The following is a 21,336-nucleotide window of genomic DNA, read 5'->3' as shown; positions in this document are numbered from 1 at the left end:
CGGGGAATGCAAGCACTTCTGAGAGTTAATGGGACTTAGAGGTTTTATTAGACCTTTTAAGTTCTCAAGAAATGAGGGCTCTCAGTTGACCTACTGCTTTACTTTTCCATGCTGAGCACCCACCGGGTATAGAGCATCATCCTAAAGACAATATGTGTATGTCTGTGGGTTACAAAAGTAATGGCCTCTGGGGGACCATGACGGGTGATGGAAAGAAAGGAAGAGGCAGAAAGAAATCCAGGCAGAATATCCGAGACTATAGAGATGGCTCCTCTTGATTGGGTGGTGTTTCACTGTGATTAAAAGGGCTACAGTCCGCCCTCTGCCCCCCTGCTGCCCTGCACCTCTGCCCCTCCTTCTTCTCCTTGGTGAAAATATGGCATTGGGCCACTCTCTTCCCTGCCCTCGGCCAGGCAGCCAAATCCACCCAAGCTGAGTCTCAAAGCTTTTGGGAGGGTCTTAAATCCTGGGGGAGAGCCAAGCGCACTGAATCAGGCGTTCAAAAGTGCACGCCCCTGTCCCCTTGCCGCCCACAATGGCCAAGGCCTCAGTGACCACACTCAGAAGGCACTTGTGACCTCCTGGGCCAGGTTCCCATGCACCCACCCAGATTCGCGGTTATCTGTCTTCCGTGAGTGCTCACAGCGTCCAGACCACAAACCCGTAATCGCTCATATTCTCTTTTGCTGGGACCAAGAACAATATGGTCTTGACTTCGCATCTTTTAAATGACAGGTAGGAGGGGAAAGCACCGAACCTCTACCCGGTCCCCAGTTCATCATGAGCGTGGCGGCATCTTGTCCTTGAACAGGCTACCTGCCACTTTGATCTTGGAGAAAAACAAAACAAAACTGGATCGAGTCCATTTAACCTCAGCGTGGCTGGTCCAGATCCCCGAACCTGTCAAACAGTGATGTCCAACGTGACATATTCGTCTCTCCGGGACCACCTGCCCTACCTACGCTCCCGTCGGGGGATTCGGCCTGCCGGCGGGCCCGTTTCGCTCCCTCCCACAAGCTCGGAGGGGCCAGTTACAAGGGTGGGCGCTCCCGGCAAAAAGGCTCTGGGCCGACCACGGCGTTTAGGGTGCTCGGTGGGGCTTGGGAAAACGGCTGTCCCCTCCCCCCAGGCCTGCACTTCCCTGGAGGGGGAGCCGAGGGTCGCGGAGGGAAAGAGAGGCGCGGGCAACACCCCCGACGCCCGGATGGCTGATCTCTGCAAAGAAAGCCCCCGAGACTGTGATCCCCCGGGCAGAAGCGCAACAAGATGCTGTGATGGGACCCGGGGTAAAAACCACCAACCCCAGACCACCGCCTGTGTTTCTCAACCCGAGTTCCCCGAGAGCAGCCGAAGGACGCGCAAAGCTGAGCCTCCCTGACCCCCAGCCAGCCCAGGGTCCCCTCTGGTGGGTCGGCTTCGGGTCCCTGCGGCTTTCGGAGCCGCCACGTGACTTCCACGAAGCGAGGGGCCCCGGCGGAAAGCCGCGACGGGGGTGGGCTTTGGGACCCCGAGGTGCGGCGAGAGGGCGGGGAGAAGAGGAAATGAGGCGGGGGTGGGAGGCGGGGGCGGGGCGGGCTCGGGGACTGGAAGGCCGGCCGGCCGGGGCTTGGGGGCGGGGAGCCCCGGCCCGACGCGCGGCCCGCGGAGCTGGAAGCCCGGAGGGGCGGGGCGGCCGGCAGGTGCGGGGGTGCGAGGATGCCCGCCGCGGGGCAGGCCCGGTAGGCAGCGCCCGGCCGCCAGGGCGCCGCGGGCGGGGCGGCCGCTCCTCCGCTCGGCTGCGCGGCGGGGCAAGCCCGGTCGGAGCAGCGCCCGGCATGTCGCAAGGGCTCCCGGCCACCGGCAGCGTCCTGCAGCGGAGCGTCGCGGCGCCCGGGAACCAGTCGCAGCCGCAGGTAGTGGGCCTCGAGGCCCCGCGGGTATGCCGGGCTGGGGGACCCAGAGGCGGGAGGAGGTGCGCGCTGGGTTTTTTTTCTGGGGTGGTGACTGCCGAGGTGCGGTGGTGGCGGGAGCTAGGGAGGAGGAGGAGGGGGTTCGGCGGGAGGGCGAGCCAGGTGCCCGGCGTGCGCTTCTGCCCGGGCCGCCCTCAGCGCGCACGGTGCTGCGGTGCCCCGGGAGGGTGGCGGGCTCCTGCGCCTCGCGGCGGGGAGGACGGGCCCTCGGGCGCCGACGCCTGGCGGGGTCGGGAACCGCCCGCGCTGCCCGCACGTGGGGTCTGTGCTGCTCCGGGCGCCGAGCCGTCCTACGGCCGCCGATGGCTGCCACCCCACCACCCGCGAGCTTGACCCTGCCGGGCCGCTCGGGATGGGAGCCAGGGTGTGAAGAGGGGAAATCGGCCCGAGGAGGCGGCTCGGGCCCAGCCACTCCCCAGTCCACCCCAGCCGGGCCCGAAGGGGTCAGCCTAGGGGTGCGGGGGGTGGGGAGTGGGGGCCCACTGCAGGCTCAGGTTCCACCCGGGCGCTGCAGGAAACCCCTCGCCCTCACCCAGCCAGACCTTGGTGCTGTCCCAGGCAGCATTTACCACGGAGCATTCAGGAAACGGAGACTGGGCTGCCCACGAGGACTGCCATCAGGGAACTCTGAGCCCCCTGCTTCCGGGCTTTTCCTCATTACACCCCCTCACCCCGACACGGTACCTGGAACGTAGTGTCATAGGCTTATGCTTAGAGTCACGCAGACCTGAGTTGGGGTCTCGGCTTCTCCACACCCTGACTGGGCAGCCTGGGGCAATTTGCTTAACCCCATCTATAAAATGAATATAGTAACATCAACCTTTCAGGGTTTTTGTAAGGACTAAATGAGAGATGGTTAATAGTTATAAGAACATCTCAACACGTTGCTCACCCCTTCCATCCTAATTAAATGTTGTGTATCAGTCCAGTTCAGAGTCAGCGCCCAGAGGGCAGTCTGCTTCATCGGCTGGGGAATAAAGAGGCGTGATTTAGTGACAAGCACAAGGGAGGTCTCAATAAAAAATGGCAACCTCAACAGAGGCAAGAAGCTTTTTAAAGGACATTTTGGGGAAAAGGAGTTTTAGGGCAAAATTTCATTTCATCTTATCCCAACCCCAAGTATTAGACTGTAAGAAAGAAAGCTCCACGAGATCACCAACCATTTTCGGGATTATATCCCCAATGCCTGGCAAGGGGTAGGTGCTCAATTAACATTTATTGAAAGAATGAATGAATCACACAACACATAAGGAAATGAAAATTCGGAGAATTTAAGCCATTTACCCAAAGTTACATTGTTAGTAAGAGCCAAAATCAGGACTGTGTGATTCAAAGCTGAAGTTCTATCTTCTACACCACATTTTCCCCTCATTTTGTGTCTCACATTTCTTCAGGGTCTAACTGTGGTGTCTTAGTTACATTTGCCAAGTCTTCTCTGCTGAGAAGAGCACATTTTTTACATCTTGTCTCTGTTCCTTTAAGCACTGTCCCCAAGCCATTCTTTTTTGTTATGTTTGTTATTTAGTCTTCTCTATTTATTCTCTTATGTTCTTGCATACACCAAAAACTTCTTTACCTGCAGTAACTTGGGGAGATATATTTCTTTTGCTTATTTGGAATACAAGACCTTTATCAATATTTTGCTTTCCATTAATATTAATAATTGAGTGGCTTTTCTCTATTTTTGCCCCATGGAAACCTCTTGGTTTTAAAATTCTTTATTGTTAGTATCCTCGCCCCCCCTCCCCCCGCCCCCCACCCCTTGGTATCTTTTCGTGGGATTCTAGAAAGCAAATAACTATATTTCTCCGTGTTTTCTATCCCAAATGAAATGTTCTGACCATGTTAGGTGGATTTTTCTGTCTGGTTTCCTGATAACTCTTGTAGGGTTTGACTAACTCTCACAGATAACTAAAATTTCTCCAGATATATTGTAAACTTGCTTTCTGATTCACTCTGAACTCTGAAACAAAACGTCAGCAAGCATTGTTCAAATGAGCACATTGTCAGTGGTGTAAGATCGCTTGGTGTGTTGGTAGAGTTGTGTGGTTGCAGTTCATTATGTGTCATCGTGATTAGCATGCAGTATCAAAAGTGCCTTCTTGTCTTTATTGGCATAAGGCTTGGCACACAGCAAGTTCCAGAAAGCAGATGCCTTCTGGCTTTCCCAGTCTCAGATGAGCAGCAGTGACACCACAACTCTTCCAGGCACACACCCTGTAGGGAAGAGGTTTTTGACCATTGGTTTGGAGTCCAACAGACCTGACTTCCACTTCCCAATTCAGCCAGTTACTAGCTGTGATACCTGGAACAAGTCCCTTAACCTCTCTGAGTTTCTTATTCCTCATCTTCTAACTGAAGGTCACACCTCACATTTCTCAGGGTGGTTGTAGAGCTAATTACAGCTATGGCGCATGGTAAGGGCTGTTGTTATCCCATCAATGTGTCAACAAACACTGCTGTTTACTGCAAATAAAATGGCGAAACACAGTGGGCCAGGCTGAGTGGAGAGAGAAGAAGCCAAGAACGGTGAGGTGAGGGGCCTCGACAGCACACCTGACTGAGTGGTCCCCCCCACAGAGCCCCGAGGATGACGACAGGAGGGTCCGAAGGAGAGAGAAAAACCGAGTTGCTGCTCAGAGAAGTCGGAAGAAGCAGACTCAAAAGGCTGACAAACTCCATGAGGTGAGACCGGGCTTAGGGAAGAGCCAGCCTTGGCCCTTGCACGGTGGTGGGTGGTGGTGTAAGGTCACGTCCTGGTCACCGCCAATTCAGCAACACACATCAAAATGAAGTAATTAGATAATTCTGCTCGGCCTGCAGGGCTGCACTGGTGGACCTTCAGTCCCAGGTCCGGAGTCTTTGCTCACTGACATCTTCGTTTCTCCCTATCCACTGGTTCTTCTCACACTCAGTTTCTTTTATTATAAAACAAAACCTCCTCTTGATTCTAATTCCCTTTCAAGCTATTGCTCCGTTTCTTTCCTTCCTGTGCTTCCCGGCTGCTTAAATAGAGTAGCTGCCACATGCTGTCTCCATGTCCTCAGTTCCTATTTAGTCCCCAATTCTCTGTGATTTAGTTTCTGTCCCCTCACTCTCACACATTCACATGCACACTCTCATACACACTCGTACATTCACACATACACTCACACATCTGTGCTTACACACTCATCTCACACACACACACACACAGAAGCTTACCTCCAGAAGCTGCCCCACTGGGACCGCGGTGTCCCCACTGCCACATCAAGGGTCTCTTTTTCGGATCTCATCCTCTTCGACCTCAGTGGGACATTTCACATCACTGACCGTTCCCCCTTCCTGAAGCTTTCCCCTCTTCAGCTTCTAAACAATCCCTTTTCCTAGTTCTCCTGCCCCTCTTCCCACTTTCTCTCAGTCTGTTCGCTTTTCTACTGCTGTCTTTTTTTTTATGCAATTTTATTGAGATATATTCACAAACCCCAGAGTCATCCAAAGCATGCAATCAGTGATCACAGTATTGTCATATAGTTGTGCATTCATCACCACAATCAAGTTGTGAACATTTTCTTTACTCCAAAATAAAAAAGGAATAAAAAATAAAAGTAAAGAGAACTCCCAAAACATCCTAATACCCCTTATGCCCCCCCATTATTAATTTATTTGTTGTCCTTATTTTTACTCATTTGTCCGTACACTGGATAAAGGGAGCATCAGCCACAAGGTGTTCACACTCAGTCACACTATTGAAGCTATACAGTTACACACTTGTCTTCAGGAATCAAGGCTACTGTGTGATTGTGAACACCTTGTGTCTGTTACTCCTTTTATCTACCTTGTCGACAGACGAGTAAAACATATGGATTAAAAATAAATAAATAATAGGGGGAACAAATGTTAAAATGAATTTAGTAGATTGAAATGCTAGTGATCAATGAAAGAGAGGTAAGGGATATGGTATATATGAATTTTTTTCTGTTTTCTTTTTATTTCTTTTTCTGAATTGATGGAAATGTTCTAAGAAATAATCATGATGAGGAATATACAAGTATGTGATGATATTATGAGTTATTTTATATCAAGAATGGAATGATCATATGGTAAGAATGTATTTGTATGTTATGTTTAATTAATAAAAAGAAATCAAGGCTACTGAAATACAGGTCAACAGTTTCAGGTATTTCCTTCTACCTATTCTAATACACTAAAAACTAAAAAGGGATATCTCTATAATGCATAAGAGTAACCTCCAGAATAACCGCTTGACTCTATTTGAAATCTCTCAGCCACTGAAACGTTATTTTGTTTTATTTCTCTTCCCCTTTCTAGTCAAGAAGCCTTCTCAATTCCATCATACCGGGTCCAGGCTCATCCCTGGGGGTCATGTCTCATGTTGCCAAGGAAGTTTACACCCCTGGGAGTCATGTCCCGTGTCCAGGGCAGGGCAGTGAGTTCACCTGCTAAGTTGACTTGGAGAGAGAAGCCACATCTGAGTAACAAAAGTCTCTCTGGGGGAGACTCTTAGGCATATTTATAAGTAGGCTTAGCTTTTCCTTTGCAGGAATAAGTTTCATAAAGGCAAGCCCCAAGATCAAGGGCTTGGCCTATTAAATTGGTAGTCCCCAATGCTTCTGAATTTATCTGGAATTCCCCAGGTGGGAAAGTTTAATATTTCCACATTTTTCTCCAGACTCTCAAGGGGGCTTTGCAAATACTTTTTTATTCTCTGCCCAAATTATTCTGGGGCGTATCGGGGCTTCACACTAACCTACATAAATGCATACACTCTCACTCTCTATTAAAAGCTCTAGGAAATTATGGCATTCAAATAAACTGGCCATACAAGTTAAATTAGTGTGCAATAGAAAATATAAATTTTGCACTAAGTAAACATCTCTTCCTTTGGTCTCAAACAGAAGTTGAAGTTTTGAAGCCCAGTCAGTATCATCCTTTTACCCTTTAGTCTAATTTACCTTAGTTCTGACCAGATCTGCTTCATTCATATCTCAAACTGAAGTCTCATCTCTTTTTCAGCTTTTTAAACAATTGTTATAAGGAGTAATGCTGACTTTCGTAGCTGCAAAACCCTAGCTCTCCGTCTCAGGTGTCACACTGACACCCGAAGTTCCAGGGACCAACCAAGTTACACAGAATGAGCTTAGCATCTCAGAATTTAGAAATAACCATTAAATCTCAAAAATAGGTGTGACTGCTATGGGAGCTTACAATCTAGGAGTCTGTACAATAAGCCTTCCCTTGATAACTTTTCTCTTGAATTCAGTTCTCAGAGTTTGCAGTATAGTTAGTTCATATTAGTGAGGTGTTACAATGTTGGTCTTTTCATTTCTGGCTTATTTCACTCAACATAATGTCCTCAAGGTCCATTCACCTAGTGCAGGGCTCACAGCTTCATTCCTTCTTGCAGCTGCTCAATAGTCCATTGCATGTATACACCACAGAGCACCCTTCCCGGCTGTGTTCCTAACTGGCACCTGCATGCATTGCCAGTGATGAATACAGCCAGCGTGTACACCAGTGTGCAAATGTCCTTTCGTGCTCCTGCTTCCAGTTCTTCCACGTATAAACCTAGGAACAGGGTTGCAGGAGCATATGGCCACCCTATCCTTAGCCTCCTGGGGAACCACACGCTGCCCTATAGAGGGGCTGCACCAGTCTACTTCCATACCAACAGTGAAAAGGTACATCCCGTTCTCCACGTTTTCCCCAGCACTTTTATCTTTCTGCTCACTTTGTAAACAGTTTTACTCATACACCATACAATCTATCCTAAGCAAACTGTCAATGGTTCTTTGTATAATCTCATAGTTACGCTTTCACCACCACAGTTTACATGAGGACATTTCCATTTCTGATATTCTTCTATTTCTTCAGTTCAGCATTTGTGTGGTCCCTCTCAGGTCCACGTATTTCTCTGAATTTCCAAACAATTCAGAAGTGTTCCTTTTTTAGCTGAATCTCCGGGGAGAGATTTTCAGTAGCTGTTTATGTCCGCCATGTTGATGACGCCACCCCCGCTGTCTCTGTCTTCTTGAATGCTGGCATTGACCAGGGTGTTAGACTCTGCCCTTTTTTCTTCTCACCCTGGAAGATTTAACCGATTCTCCTGCCTCTGGTGGCTCTTTGATATGTATTTCCAGCAGGCCTGCTTTCCAGGACCCTACACCCATTATCTCCAGAATCTGCTTAGATGTCTCCACGTGGGTTTGCTGCAGGCTCCTCAGATGCAGTCTGCTCAGAACAGAAGGTCCGTTTACCCCAGGAATTACTCTCCTCACTGTCTTCAAATTATATGGTCAGTGGAGCTACCCATCTTTCTCATAACCCAGCTCTGGAACCTGGGATTTATCCTACGCTCTTCTCATTTCCTTGACCCTTATGCATAATCCCACATAATCCCACACAATCCCACAGTCAGGACATTCCTGTTCTACAGCAGGAATTGGCCTTGAAAGTAATCCAAGGATTTTTCCAAGGATGTGATGACAGTTCCGCTCTTCTCTTTGCACTGGGTTGGTGTAAATAATTAAAGATTTTAATTTAGCTCTCCTGCCTTGCTTTCTTGCCAGAGACTGTCTCAGCACCCCTGGGGGTGGAGCGGGGAGGGGTCTGACAGCAGAGGAGACTCTGAGGTGTTAAGAGGGGTAGGTGAGGAGAATCTCTGCAAACTCTTCAACAGTGAACAAGGAACATATTTAGAATGGACATACTCCAGGGAGAGGTGACCCACAGATGGAAAATTCTCAGCATGTCATAAATTATAAATGTCAGATTGTCTCCTGGGAGGAGGAAGGCTGGGCCCTGGAGAGAGGAGACAAGTGTTAAGATGATTTTTGCTTTACAGTCATTCTAAGAGTTGACCCTTTCTCTCTGCATAAAATCTACCCTGACTCTCTGTGGCACAGAAGCTCCCAGGGTATGGTTGGAAGGCTTTCTCCAGACGAGGATAAGGGAGCGGTCCTTCCCGCCCTTTATTTGTGCTATAAAATTCCTACTGAAAAATTGTAGTACCCTTTGCCTCTTTTCTTCCTTCCCTCTTGCTCCTGGAGCAATCGTAATTCTAGCTTTATGTTCCCAAATAATTCCCAAAAGAGACTTGTGGCTCATTGTTCACCCAGGACCCCATATTCAGACCATATTCGCCCCCAGCTGGCCTGCCAGGGCCCTTCCATTCAAGAAGCTTCCAGTCGTAGCCACAAGCACTAATACCGAAAAATACTAGAGGACACTCAGTTGTAAGTCCCGAGTAATTATATTTATGGGGGACTAAGTGTCCTGAAACAAGATCTCTCATGGAGCAAGGTTGAGTAGTTCCATTCTACAAATGTTTGTTAAGCACAATTGTGGGCAAGGCATTGTCACCAGATCACAAAGAGAGGCATTGGTTTCCTAAGAAAGCTATGTTAATTTCCTGTTGCTGCAAGAACAAATTGCCACAAATTTGGTGGCTTAAAACAACACAGATTTATCATCTTATGCTTTGAAGGTCAAGAGTCTGAAATGGGTCTCACTGGGCTAACACCAAGGTGTTGGCGGGACTGCATTCCTTCTACAAGCTCTAAGGAAGAAACCATTTACTTGCCTTTCCCAGCATCTAGAGGCTTCCCGCATTCCTTCCTCCCAGTCTCCTTCCATCTTCAAAGCCAGACATGGCCAGTTGCCTCTTTCTCAGTCTGTGTCACTCTGACTCTGCTTCCTTCGTCAGATCTCGTCCTCTGATTCTCCTGCCTCCCTCTTACCAGGACCCTTGTAATAACATTGGGCTCATGTGGATAATCCAGGATAATCTCTTCATCTCAAGATCTTCAATTTACACCTACAAAAATCACTTTTGGGATTTAAGGAAACATATTTGCAGGTTCCGGAGGTTAGGATATGGACTTTTTTAGGGGAAGCAAGGGCATTATTCTGCCACCACAGAAGACAACATACATCTTTGCTTCAAAGTCAAAAAAAGATGCCCAGTTGAAGCATCAGGTTGCCCTCAGTCTCTGGCATTGTTGGGTTTGATACCAAGTGAACCAGGTGCCTGGGAAACTTAGGGGTGGCCCTGCATCCACTCACACCTGATCCCTCTTAGAACTGTGGAATAGGGGGTTCTTTCCTAGGGCTCCCAGCCTGTGTTCCTGCCCAAAGGCAGTGTCGCATGACCAGTCATGCCAGCTGCCCTTCCCAGGAGTGGGGCTGGCTGATTGCCCGAAACTCAGTCTCTCCACTGAAGAACACGCCCTTCTCCTCTGCCTCTCTGGAGCTAGGGGAAGCCGTGCCGTTGGCAGAGCACCTCAACAAGGCCATTTTGTTGAGAAACAGTGTTGAGGCGGTCAGGGCAGACGTCCCATTTGCATATGGATCTCAGAGCCCAGTCCCCACCTTTACCCTCGTTAGCCACACAGAAGTGTCATCGGTCACAAGAGAGTGGGGGGGTTGGCTGGGGAAAATGGGAATACGTACCAATCCTTCTGCACAGCAGGACTGTCATATTATCTGGACCTCAGGGCACCATGTGGGTGATCCCTTCCCTGCTTATTCCCTGCCTCCTTCCAGGGAAGGCATCTTACTTACAGAGACTTAACTTCTATGAGGCCAACAGTCTGGTGGCAAGACATTGAATGACTGTTTCTAAAACTAATTTATTTTTAATTGTGATAAAACATACATAATATTAAAAAATCATTTTGACCATTTTAAAAAGTGGGCAATTCTTTGACATTAAGTACACTGACAGTACTGTGTGACTTCCTCCACGCTTTATGTCAGGCTGCTTTCATCATCCCACACCAAAACTCATACTCATTTAGCAATAACTCCCCATCCCTCCCTCCTGCTACCCCTGGTACTGCTTTCAGTTTCTATGAATTTGATTATTCTAAGAATTATCTATGAGAGAAATCATACAATATTTGTCCTTTTCTGTCTGACTTATTTCACGCAACATGATGTCTTTAAGGGTCATCCATGTTATAACGTGTATCAGCAGCTCACTTCTTCTTACAGCTGAACAATATTCCGTTATATGTACATTGTGTTTCTCGATTCATCTGTCGATGGAAGATTAGGTTGCTTCTACCTTTTGTGGTGAACACTGGTGCAGACATATCCATCTGAGTCCCTCCTTTCTCTTCTTATGGAATGACCAGATCATGTGGACATTCTCTGTTTAACTGTCTGAGGAACTACCAAATTGTTTTTCACAGTGGCTGTACCATTTTACATTCCACCAGTAAGGTATGAGTATTTCTGCTTCTCCCCATCCTCATCTAAACTTATTTTCAGTCTTTTTTTTTTTTTTCATAAGAGCCAACCTCAGGAGTGTAAAGTGGTTTCTCATTGTTGTTTCCATTTGCATTTCTTTGATGGCTAGATGTTGAGCATCTTTGCGTATACTTATTGGCCACTTGAATATCTTCTTGGGAGAAATGTCATTTTTAAATCCTTAGCCCATTTTTAAATTGGGTTCTTTGGGCTTTTGTTGAGTTGTAGAGTTCTTTATATATTCTAGATATTAAACTCTTATCAGATGTGCGGCTTCCAGCTATTTTTTCCTGTTCTGTGGATTGTCTTCACTTTCTTCACAGTGTCCTCTGGCAAAATTTTAAAATTTTTGATGAAGTCCATTTTATCTATTTTTCTTTTGTCTCTTTTGCTTTTCATGTAAAATCTTTAAATCCACTGCCTACTGTGAGGTCCTGAAGATATCTTCCTCTTGTGAGAGTTTTAAAGTATCAGCTTTTATATTTAGGTTGTTGATCCATTTTGAATTAATTTTTGACTTTGAAAAAAAATCTATATATTAGGTTGGTGGTTTACAAATGTAATGAAGAGTAATTTTCTGGTGCTCTGATGTGTTAAGACAGAGCACCCAGCACCCAGTGGGTCATGGCAAAAAGCTTCTCAGGTTTTCTGGGGCCCCCCGACCACCTCAAGGGTGGGAAAGTAAGAGCTGGACAAGTGCATGGGCACCTTGTCCTCAGAGTTGTGGTTAGACAGACTCATTGAGGCACTGAAAACAGCCACCCAATAGCCCACCATTGCCTGCTCCTCCCTGGAGGTATTTACCTGTTACTCCTGCAAGCCGCACCACTGGATATGGTGTTAAATATTACATTGTTAAGTATTTTAAAGTAACTCAAGTTCTATATGTGCCTTTCTTGGATACCATAAAGGGGCCTATTTAGAGCAGCACTTACTTAGCATGCTCGCTTTCCTCTCCTGCCACCTTGCTTACATACCCAAGTGTTCTTGGGTCTCTCTCACCTTCCTCTTCCTGAAAACCCTTCTCTAGGCTCAACTCCTGTGAGTCTCCTGGTCCCTTCCTCCTCTCCCAGTTCTCCATCACCAAAGCCACAGCAGTGGTCCATCAAGGCAGGAATTCCTTGGAGAGCAGGACAGGAGAAAAGCCTGAGCAGGCCAGAGGGGGAGAGAGGCTGCGGTCACTCTTGGATAGTGGTTGCTAAAAGTTGGACTGTAGTGATGAGAAGCAGTTCCTGTCCTACATCTGGGCACCTCATTGTTCACTGCGGGATCTCAAAGCATCTTCAATGTATTTCTGCCTCTCATGGGGATTTTGATCTCTGTTCGTCTCTGAATGTTAAGCACATGCTGAGTTCACATTCACAACTGGGAACCAAAGTGAACAGTGTGGGTCTCCAAGACAAGCTGAAAGGTGTTCCAGAAGTGGGTTAGACTGGTTCAAACCAGGCACCCAAAGGTGTAAGACTGAGAAAGAACTCTGAGTCAGAAAAGGAAGGTAGCGATGCCATCCCAGAGAGCCCCAAATGTCACAAACTGACAAGTCACTTGGGCAATAGGGTTGTGGTATGTGTTCGCATGGTTTTTCAGCTATTGCATGTTCTAAGAGAATGCTTCATGTCAGTACCACTTGGTTTAGAAACTGATTTTGACCCTAATTGCTACAGCCCTTGGTGGTGACTCAATTTCTCTGCTGGGAAGTTTATCAGCATAAGGCTTGGGAATAGACTTCCGAGCTCTTACAGCCCTGTGCTGCTGGTAACCACCACAGGAAATTTGGGCCAGGGCATTGTGAATTGAAAGCAGAATTGCTGTCACTGCATGAGAGTTGCAGTTGACCTTGAAATCAAGGATGTGGTCTCGTGTGTGTGACCTTGCAAAATTCATCGTACCTCTGGGAGCTTCAGTTTTCTCACTTATGACATGGGGTCTATGTGACTCTGTGTGCTCCTAATAGCTTTTCCTACCCTTCTTTCCTTTCCCGTCCTAGTTATCATCTCTGGTTCCTGGTGTCCACATGGGCTTCTTTACCAGTCCCTGATTTTTCCCTCCGCTGGACGCTGCACACCCTGCGATACTCCCCTGCTCTCCTGTCAAGCCCTCTTACATGCTCAGACCAGGGTTTCTCAGCCTGTGCACGGCTGATGTTTGGGGCTGGATGATTCTGTGTTAGGGGCCGCCTTGTGCACAGTAGGATTTTTATCAGCATCCCTGAACTTTACCCACCGCATGCAGTAGCATTGGCTCAGCTCCCCCAACTTTGACAATCAAAAATGTCTCTAGACACTGCCAAATGTCTCCTGGGTGGGGTGGGGGTGGGGGGAGCCGAGTTGCCCTGATTGAGAACCACTGCCTTACACAGCTCATTTTCTGAGGCAGGGCTTGGATTTGCAGTGATTTCACCACCTTTGATTTTTAGATCTCTGTCCTGAAACTGTTTCCTGGCAAATCCCCAACGAAGGCAGCACAGTCACCTCAAACCTCCTGTGGCAGATGATTCGAATCTCAGCAGGATTTGAGCTAAACTGATCATCTCTCCGGAAATAACAAAGGGTTTGGTGTCCTTTGCATGTTTTTAGCTTATGTTAAGTCCAGGTAATTTCTTCTCACTATGAAGCGGGTTGTGCTCTTTCTCCTTTGTCCCCATTCGGAGTGTTGTGCCCTCCTCTGACTCCCCTCCTGGCTCCTCTTTTTCATTTTTGAAGAACTGGTCTCACTTGAGGCTTATGACTTCATCCTGCCTCTCTGTTCCCCTCAGTTTGATAAAAGCCCCTCAGCAGATTTATGGGTAAAACGTAAATCCCAGAAGAGCCAGCCCCCCCGAGGACATGGCAGGTGGGCTGTGATGCTGGCTCGGAAGCCTCTTTGAGCTGGGGTGTGGGGTGTGGGGAAAGTGGGGGTGTCTCGGGAAGGTGTTAAGCAGCGGGACTCCTCGTGCCTTCCACAGGTAAGGCTCAGAAGCTCAGAGTGCCTCACCACAGAATTCAGGAAATACAGAAAGGCACGTTGGAATATTCTGTCAAAAGAAAACTTCCCATTCTTTGGAAACTAATTGAAATATTAGCTTGCTGGCGTGGTTCACATCTAATCTCCATTTCCTTTGAAGAGGAAGGGCATTTCCAGCTGCAGGGTGCATTGCGCATGTGTGAATGGGTGTGTGAGTGTGTGCACATGTGAGGACAGAGCTGCAGCCTCTCTCACCCCTCTGCTGCGCTCAGGCTTCTCACAGTGCCTCGGTCACCGCCCCACTCCTATGTGGACCTTTCCCTGCTTGTGGAGGGCTTGGTAGCTGGGTTTGTAGACTGAATTCAGATACCAGGACCAGAACTTGTTGAAATCCAGAGGTGGTGAGCCTGAGGGGCGGGGTTGGTAGGCTTGGGGAGGACTGAAGACAGATGGACTAGTGCAGTAGTGAGGACAGCCAGACTTGGACCCGGGACAGCCTGCAGGGGGAACGGGTGAGGCCTACTGCTTTGGAAAGTGTTCCAGACCATGCTGGGAGCCTGCCGGGGAATGGCAGAGGCAGGGGAATGGCTGAGGTGGCCTCTGCCTGCAGCCACTCCTCTGGGCCCCTCGGGTCTAAAAGGGAGGAAGATGCCTAGAAGGGGAGGGAGGGGGACAAAGGGGTAAGGAGAGGCAGGGTGAAGGCTGAGGAGTCACAAAGCACCTAGATGCTGCCACTGTGACCCCTCGGGCAGGGAGAGAAGAGCAGAGGCCCTGGGTGCTATATGTTTCTGGTCTCCGGGGAGAGACATTTTTAATATGAGACCAAGTGTGATACACGACTGAATAGAATACGTAATGAAAGATGTGGTTCAGATAGGTGCTGTGATCAGGGACGCCTTCCTGGAGGTGGTAGACTTGAGTAAAGAAGGAAGGCAGTTGAGGAGAACAACATTAGCAAAGGGGAAGAGTTGAGAATTTGTATGTGTCTCCAGGGGCTTTATCTGTCTTTTTATGATATTTCTAAAAAATTATTAATAAGAGAGAGAAGATGTATTGGGTACACCCAGGAAATGCATGGTGTACGCAGGGCAACACTGCATAACCATGTGACAACCTAGAAATAAATGAAAACAACATTTCAGCAAGATTTAAATAAGACTGTCAGCCTAGAGAAGGTTTCTCTTGGGGCCTTGGGGATCTGTGGCTACTAAGCTTTTTGATGATTTGGATTAAGAAAAGGAAGACCTATTTATCAAGTCTTAAAGCTGTAGGTTATCATTACTTCATGGGATGACACAATCAAGATTCAAAAAGATTTTGCTAGGCTTGAATATCCCCAAACTGACCAGGTGAAATTCCACGGAGACAGATGTAAAGTCCAACTACCCTTAAGCTCCGAAACCTCAGTCACCCAAGCACAGACCGAGAGGCAGCCGATGTAGATGAATGAAGCTTGCACTTCAAGCTCAGGGAGAAGTACCAGCCAGGAGGGGCTGTGGGCTTGGGTCCAGGCGCAGGAGGCACCACCCCACATCTGTCCTCAGCACAATCAGGCTGTCCCCAGTCATGCCCTGCATTTTGGGAGCGGCATTTCCTCCGAGATTCTGGCAAATTGGAGTATGTGTCGGGGTTGACCTCTGGCAGAGCAGAGGGACTGGAAGTCTTGTCACCCAAGAAACTTGGAGATCCCGAGAGGGCTGAGCTTAGGAAAGAGGTTACCTAGGGGAAGTGGTGAGGGGCTGCCTTCCAACAGGCTCCGCAAGGCAGAACCCAAGCTCAGTGGGAGTGTTTGAAGGAGAGATTCTAGATCAGTGTAAAGAGGCGCTTCCTAATAGAGCAGTTCCGAAATGGCAAGGACTGTCTTTTGAAGGAGGGCGTGCCCTACATAAGCTGCTGGGTGTCGAGCTGGAGTTACCTATGGAAGGTTTCTGCATTGGCGTGAGTTGGACCAAAGAAAGGGTTTCTGTGATCCCCTCGGGTTCCAAGCCATCATAACCTGTGATATAGTGGAAACCTCAGAGTTGAGTGCTGGAGTAAAGCCAAAGCAGGGGGTGTTTTATTCATTTACTCATGTAACCACGACCGAACTTATGATGTTCCAGTCACTGTTCCAGGTGCTGGGGGTATAGCAGGGAACCCAACACTGCCCTTCAGAAAGCAGAGCAGCAGTTGGGGGAAGGGAAGGATTGACTGCAAAGGGTCATGAGGGAACTTTTTGGAGTGAAGGAAAGATTCCATATCTTGATCAACACAGAGGTATGCATTTGTCAAAACTCCTTGAATTACACGCTTCAAACAGGTGCATCATACTTTGTGTAAATCATTAAAGTTGATTTCAAAAGCAAAGCGCCTGCCCTCATGAACCTTTCATTCTAGCGGAGGAGAGAGACATCAAGCAGATAACCGAATAGGACCCGTGGACTGGGGGGTGGTGAGTGATAAAGCTCCTGTGCAAAGGAGGTGAAGGTCACAGTGGGGTCGGAACCGCCAGGAGATCGGAGGAAGGGAATACGGTTTGAGAAACGATTTCGCCCCTTCGTCTTCCCAGGAGTATGAGTGCCTGGAGCAGGAGAACGCGGGGCTGCGCCGAGAGATCGGGAAGCTGACGGAGGAGCTGCGGCACCTGAGCGAGGCGCTCAAGGAGCACGAGAAGATGTGCCCGCTGCTACTGTGCCCCGTGAACTTCGTGGCCGTGCCTCGGCCGGACCCGGTGGCCGGATGCCTGCCCCGGTGACGGCCCAGCACCGCCGTCCTCTGCGGCGCCAGGAGCCCTGCCCGTTTCCCCGCGGAGGACGAAGCGGTCCCCGGGGCGGCGGCGCGCGGGCGGGCCGGGGGCCGGGCCTGGGCAGGCAGCGCCCACAGGCGCCCGGGGCGGAGGCCTCGCGGGGACGCAGGAAGGGGGCCACCCTCGGGGGTCACCTCTCGTCCACTTTGGCAGCTAGTAGGTTCCGCCGGCATATATGCAGGATCCTTTCCTCTAGAATTTGGATAATAAAAATGATGGTTGGTTTTTTTTGGTCTCTCCTTTCAACAAGTTCATGGAACTTAGAGACACAACACACTTTCTCCACTGGAGGAGGTCCTCTTTGTCTCCTCAGGTTGTTTGGTAGCTCCTAGGTCTTGCTTCCCCTCTCTTCATTCCCCCACCCACCCACCCACCCACACAGCCACAGCCATGGTGGGCCCGGAGGCACCTTTGGGGGCTGTGGAACAAAGAGCAGCCAACTTCCCTGCTGCCCCTGGGCTCTGAGAAGCCAGGCCCGGCCAGGGGGGAGGGATGTGCTTGTCTCCTCTTCCCAGGACCCTCTGTCTCCACCAGCTCTCCAACACGGGCCGGGCGGTCACGGGACCTTTGCTACTCCAGGTGGGTTTTCTACAGGGGGCACGCCCCGTCGTCTTCCCAGTCCATCAGTAGGTATGGGATCAGAAGTCAGGTTTATTTTTATAGTAGCCTGAATCACAGTTGAGGGAGGGGAAATCTGCCTCCTTATTTAAACAGACAGATATTTGGGTAGGTGAGGCGAGGAGCAATTTCCTTTCAAAAGACTACTCCAACTCTGTATTCTTTTGGGAAAAGCAGAACCAGGCCAAGTTGAATTTAGCCACAGAGAGGAAAGCAAATTGGGAAAGCACTCCCCACCCCCTCCAGTTCTCTTCCCAGGAACAGGAGGCAGTCACGGAGGGTGGAGTCATTCCATCATAAAAGGAACAAGAAGTGAGAACAGAAAGGAAAGTGCTTTGTTGCAAATGTAGATGGTGAAAGAAAGGAAAAAAGAAAGAGAAAGAAAGAAAGAAGGGAAGAGAAAGAAAGAACAAAAACTAGTTTGCAGCCCCTCCCAGGCGTGATGGACTTGCTGACTTGATACAAGGATTATTATGGCTAATCCCCGCAAGCCCACCCCTTCCTGGGGAGGGCTCCGCTTCCTATTGGGGATCTGCCCAATCTCTAACTTACACAGGCTGAAGGCTGCGAAATTCCCCCTTGGTTAGAGGCATTGTAAGAATTCTGTAGGCTAGTGTTAGATAAAAGCTGATGTCTTCCGGGAGTACCAGACCAAAGCTTCCTGAATGTAGCTATGTTAGGGGAAGGATGGCAATTTTAGTGCAAAAGACCTTAAAACCATCCAGTCTGACCACTTTACAAGTGAGGGGGTTGAGGTGCAGAGAGAGGAAGGGCCCAGCTTCACGGTACCTGTGAATGAGTGGCAGAACCAGAACAAGACCCCAGGTGGGTCCGATCCCCTCCAGACCCTCCGCTGAATTAGAATCAGCTGAAGCCACACCACCAGGAGGCGACGGGGACAGGGTCCTGCTCAGCTGGGGTCCGAATGGGGCACCTCCTTCTGCCAGCACCTCACAAGGCTGGCCAGGACTGCCTGGTCCAGGCGAACAGCTAGTCTGGGAAGGGCGGACTCAGAGCCAGGGTCCCAGGGGACTCTGCGGCCGTGGGTGTAAACATGTGAAACTATGTGCCTTGTGCGTTTCCCCTTAGGAAAGGGGAGCCCTCTTCGGGAAAGGGTGGACTTGCGGGGAGTTGCCCGTAATAACCCTTGTATCAAGTCATTAAGTCCATCATCCTTGGAAGGGGCTGCAAACTAATTTTTGTCCTTTCTTTCTCTTCCCTTTTTTCTCTGTCTCTTTCCTTCTCTTTCACTTTCTGGCCCTACCAGGAGCACGTTACCCTCTGCAGAACTTCTAAGTTCTCCTGGCTTGCTGCCCCCTCTAGCTGACCTGGCTTCTAAAATCCTAGCTGCCCTATCTGCTGACCTTCCTTGACCCCTGCTGCCACTGCTGGTTCTGCTGGCTGCTTCCCCGTGCCACTGCTGACTGCAGGGGGTCCGCGCCTGCTGGCCCCAGCGGCCTGATTCCTTTAAATTTTGTCCAGCTTGACTTCATACAGTCCCTTGTCTCCATGTATTAATTCAGGGACCAAGCTCCTTCCATTTAGTGTCCCCAAGGCCACCAGATCCTCTTGGCTTGGGAGGTGAGGGAGGAGAGAGCCCATGGAAAGGGGGGAGGGGGGCTCGGGCCAGAACTGGATGTGGCGATGAATCATTTTCTGCTCACATTCCAATGGTCAGAACTCAGCCACCTGGTTGCACTGGCTGCAAGGGAGGTCAGCAAATGAAGATTAGCCTGTGCCCAAGGGGAGAAGGGTCTGGGCTTGGTGAGTATTGTGTGATCTGTACCTGCCACATGAAAATCTAGCTTTTGCTCCCACCACCTTACTGAAACTGCCCACTGAGCAGTCATCAGAAAGCTGCAGTGGCTAAATCTAATAGGCATGACTGAGGCTCTATCTTCCCTTACTTCCAGACAGCAGATGGCATTGACTTTTGCATTTCTTCCTTCTCCTCTCTCTCTCTCTTTATCTGCTTCTTCTTAGGATCAAGGGCTTTTCTTCTTGAAATCTCAGGCCCATCTTTCCCCATGCTCCCTCCCGCATCTGTGTCCTGCATGCCCGTTTCCCCTGTGGGCTGACCTGTATCACCCGCAGTTCATTAGGGGTTTCGAATAGGATGTCTCACAGGTGCAACCAGCTCAACTCTTTCAAAGCAGTGTGCAAGATCTCGCCTTCCTTTCAAACCTGCTTCTTATTCTATCTTTACCTATTTAGTAATGGACTCCACCATACAGCTGACCAGAAACTTCGGGTATCATGTTTGATTTTTCTGAGTCATCAGGCTAACCCACAAGTCTTGCAATTGTATCTCCTAAACATCCCCCATATCCAGACACTTTGCTCTGATATGCTAATTTATTTGTTAGCGAGTATTCAAATTAGCGGCTGAATGCAGGACCTGGAGACATGGCTTCCTCCTTACATCATGTATCCATTGAGGTTGAGCTGGAATTTAGAGTGTCAGGACCTCCTCCACTTTTGATACCAAAGCAGTAAATTTGGAGACAGAGAACCGAAGTCGGGGCAGCCCAGGAGGGAGGGTCATGGTATGGGGGCCAGGTCCCCTCCGAAATGACTGGAGATGCGACTTCCCATGAGAGTTGTGCAGAGCAAATGTCCCCTCAGCTGGGCTTCAAAGAACCTCCTTACCAAGCTCCTAGTAACATTAGAGGTGGTCTCGGCTCTCCAACTTCTATTCTGAACAAGTGCAAAATCGGTATAAACCTGAGAAACTATTATTGCGGGAGGCTCGAGGGAAGTAGAAAGTGGCTCAGGGCTGGACTTGCTGTTATGTGCCAGGCCTTGGCAGGCATTTGCATTAAAGTCTCAGAGCGGCTGAGGAGAAGGGAGGCAGGCTGAGGATGCCCCCTCGCCATAGAAAGTGTTTGAGAACAAGGAAGCCCTGCCTTCACGCTCACAACCACACCACTTCCTGTCCGCAATCTCACCCGGAGTTGCACCAGCCCAGCCTTGAAGCCTTGGGGTTTCCATCACTGAATCAGCCTCCAATTTTGGCCTCAAGCCTCGGTAAGAACTATGACTCTAACGGACAGGAAAGCGAGAGACCCAAAAGCCCCTCTCTTTCCCATCAACACCAGGGTCTCTGCAGTCGGGGCAGACTTACTGGCACGGGGCTGTGGGCCCCACCCCAACAAGAGCTAGAAGAAAGGGGCAGCCCCAACTCTTACTGATGTCTCTTTCCTCCCGTGATACCCAGGAAGTCCTGGCAGGGTCAACTGTGCCACAACAAGAAGGTTTGCAAGAGAGAGAACCAGGGAGCAATAAGAAAGAAGGAAGAAAGGAGAGGAAGAAGGAGAGGGGAAGGAGGAAAGGAGGCTCATGACGCAGATCTCTGAGCGCTGAACCTAGACCATCCCAGCTCCTAAGGAAGTTAGGTTGAATGCCCAGGAGGGGATGCCATCGGAAGCTTAGCTGATAATGCCACATTATTTGCTGGGTGACAGTGGGACTGGCCATGGCCAGATCTCTGGAAACTGCCTTAAGGTTGGAGTCAAGGGAACTTTTTTGGGCTGCCCATTTGGAAATTGCCCACCTTGCTGAAAAGGCCCACTCTTTCAGTTCAGGACAGAAGTCATCAGTGCGGTCACCATGGCCTCTGTGGGCAGTGTCACCATTAGCATGACCTACACCAGAAGTCTGGATTTGGCAGGTGCCAGTGTGGTATGCCTGAAAAAAAACAAAAACAAAAACATATACCCCAAGCCCGGGGCTGTGTTGGGGGCAGATGCTGCCTCTTGAGACAGCCTTCCTGCTCTTTCGGGTGTTCTA

General features: G+C 49.4%; 1 protein-coding gene across 2 annotated transcripts; it reads left to right on the top strand.

The window, feature by feature from the left end:
• The first annotated feature begins 1,783 nt into the window (after positions 1-1,783).
• BATF3 (basic leucine zipper ATF-like transcription factor 3) lies at positions 1,784-16,878 on the top strand. Of its 2 annotated transcripts, none has more exons than XM_077155793.1 (3): positions 1,784-1,892; positions 4,530-4,634; positions 16,693-16,878. In XM_077155793.1, the coding sequence occupies exons 1-3, from the start codon at positions 1,815-1,817 to the stop codon at positions 16,876-16,878; spliced, it is 369 nt and encodes a 122-aa protein (XP_077011908.1). In that variant the 5' UTR covers positions 1,784-1,814. The 2 variants fall into 2 exon arrangements, with proteins under 2 accessions (XP_077011908.1, XP_077011907.1); XM_077155792.1 differs by having other exon boundaries at positions 1,809-1,916.
• Positions 16,879-21,336: the final 4,458 nt, after the last annotated feature.

The sequence above is a fragment of the Tamandua tetradactyla genome, chromosome 4, assembly GCF_023851605.1.
Source record: "Tamandua tetradactyla isolate mTamTet1 chromosome 4, mTamTet1.pri, whole genome shotgun sequence".
Taxonomy (NCBI): domain Eukaryota; kingdom Metazoa; phylum Chordata; class Mammalia; order Pilosa; family Myrmecophagidae; genus Tamandua; species Tamandua tetradactyla.
The sequence above is the reverse complement of the archived record's forward strand: the minus strand, read 5'-3'. Positions and strand labels throughout refer to the sequence as shown.

Bases quoted from the DNA above. Each gene is read 5' to 3' on its own strand.
- BATF3 (XM_077155792.1), top strand. From the start codon at position 1,815: ATGTCGCAAGGGCTCCCGGCCACCGGCAGCGTCCTGCAGCGGAGCGTC. The intron at 1,917-4,529 runs GTATGCCGGGCT...TCCCCCCCACAG, and splicing joins TGGGCCTCGAGGCCCCGCGG to AGCCCCGAGGATGACGACAG. The intron at 4,635-16,692 runs GTGAGACCGGGC...TCGTCTTCCCAG, and splicing joins AGGCTGACAAACTCCATGAG to GAGTATGAGTGCCTGGAGCA.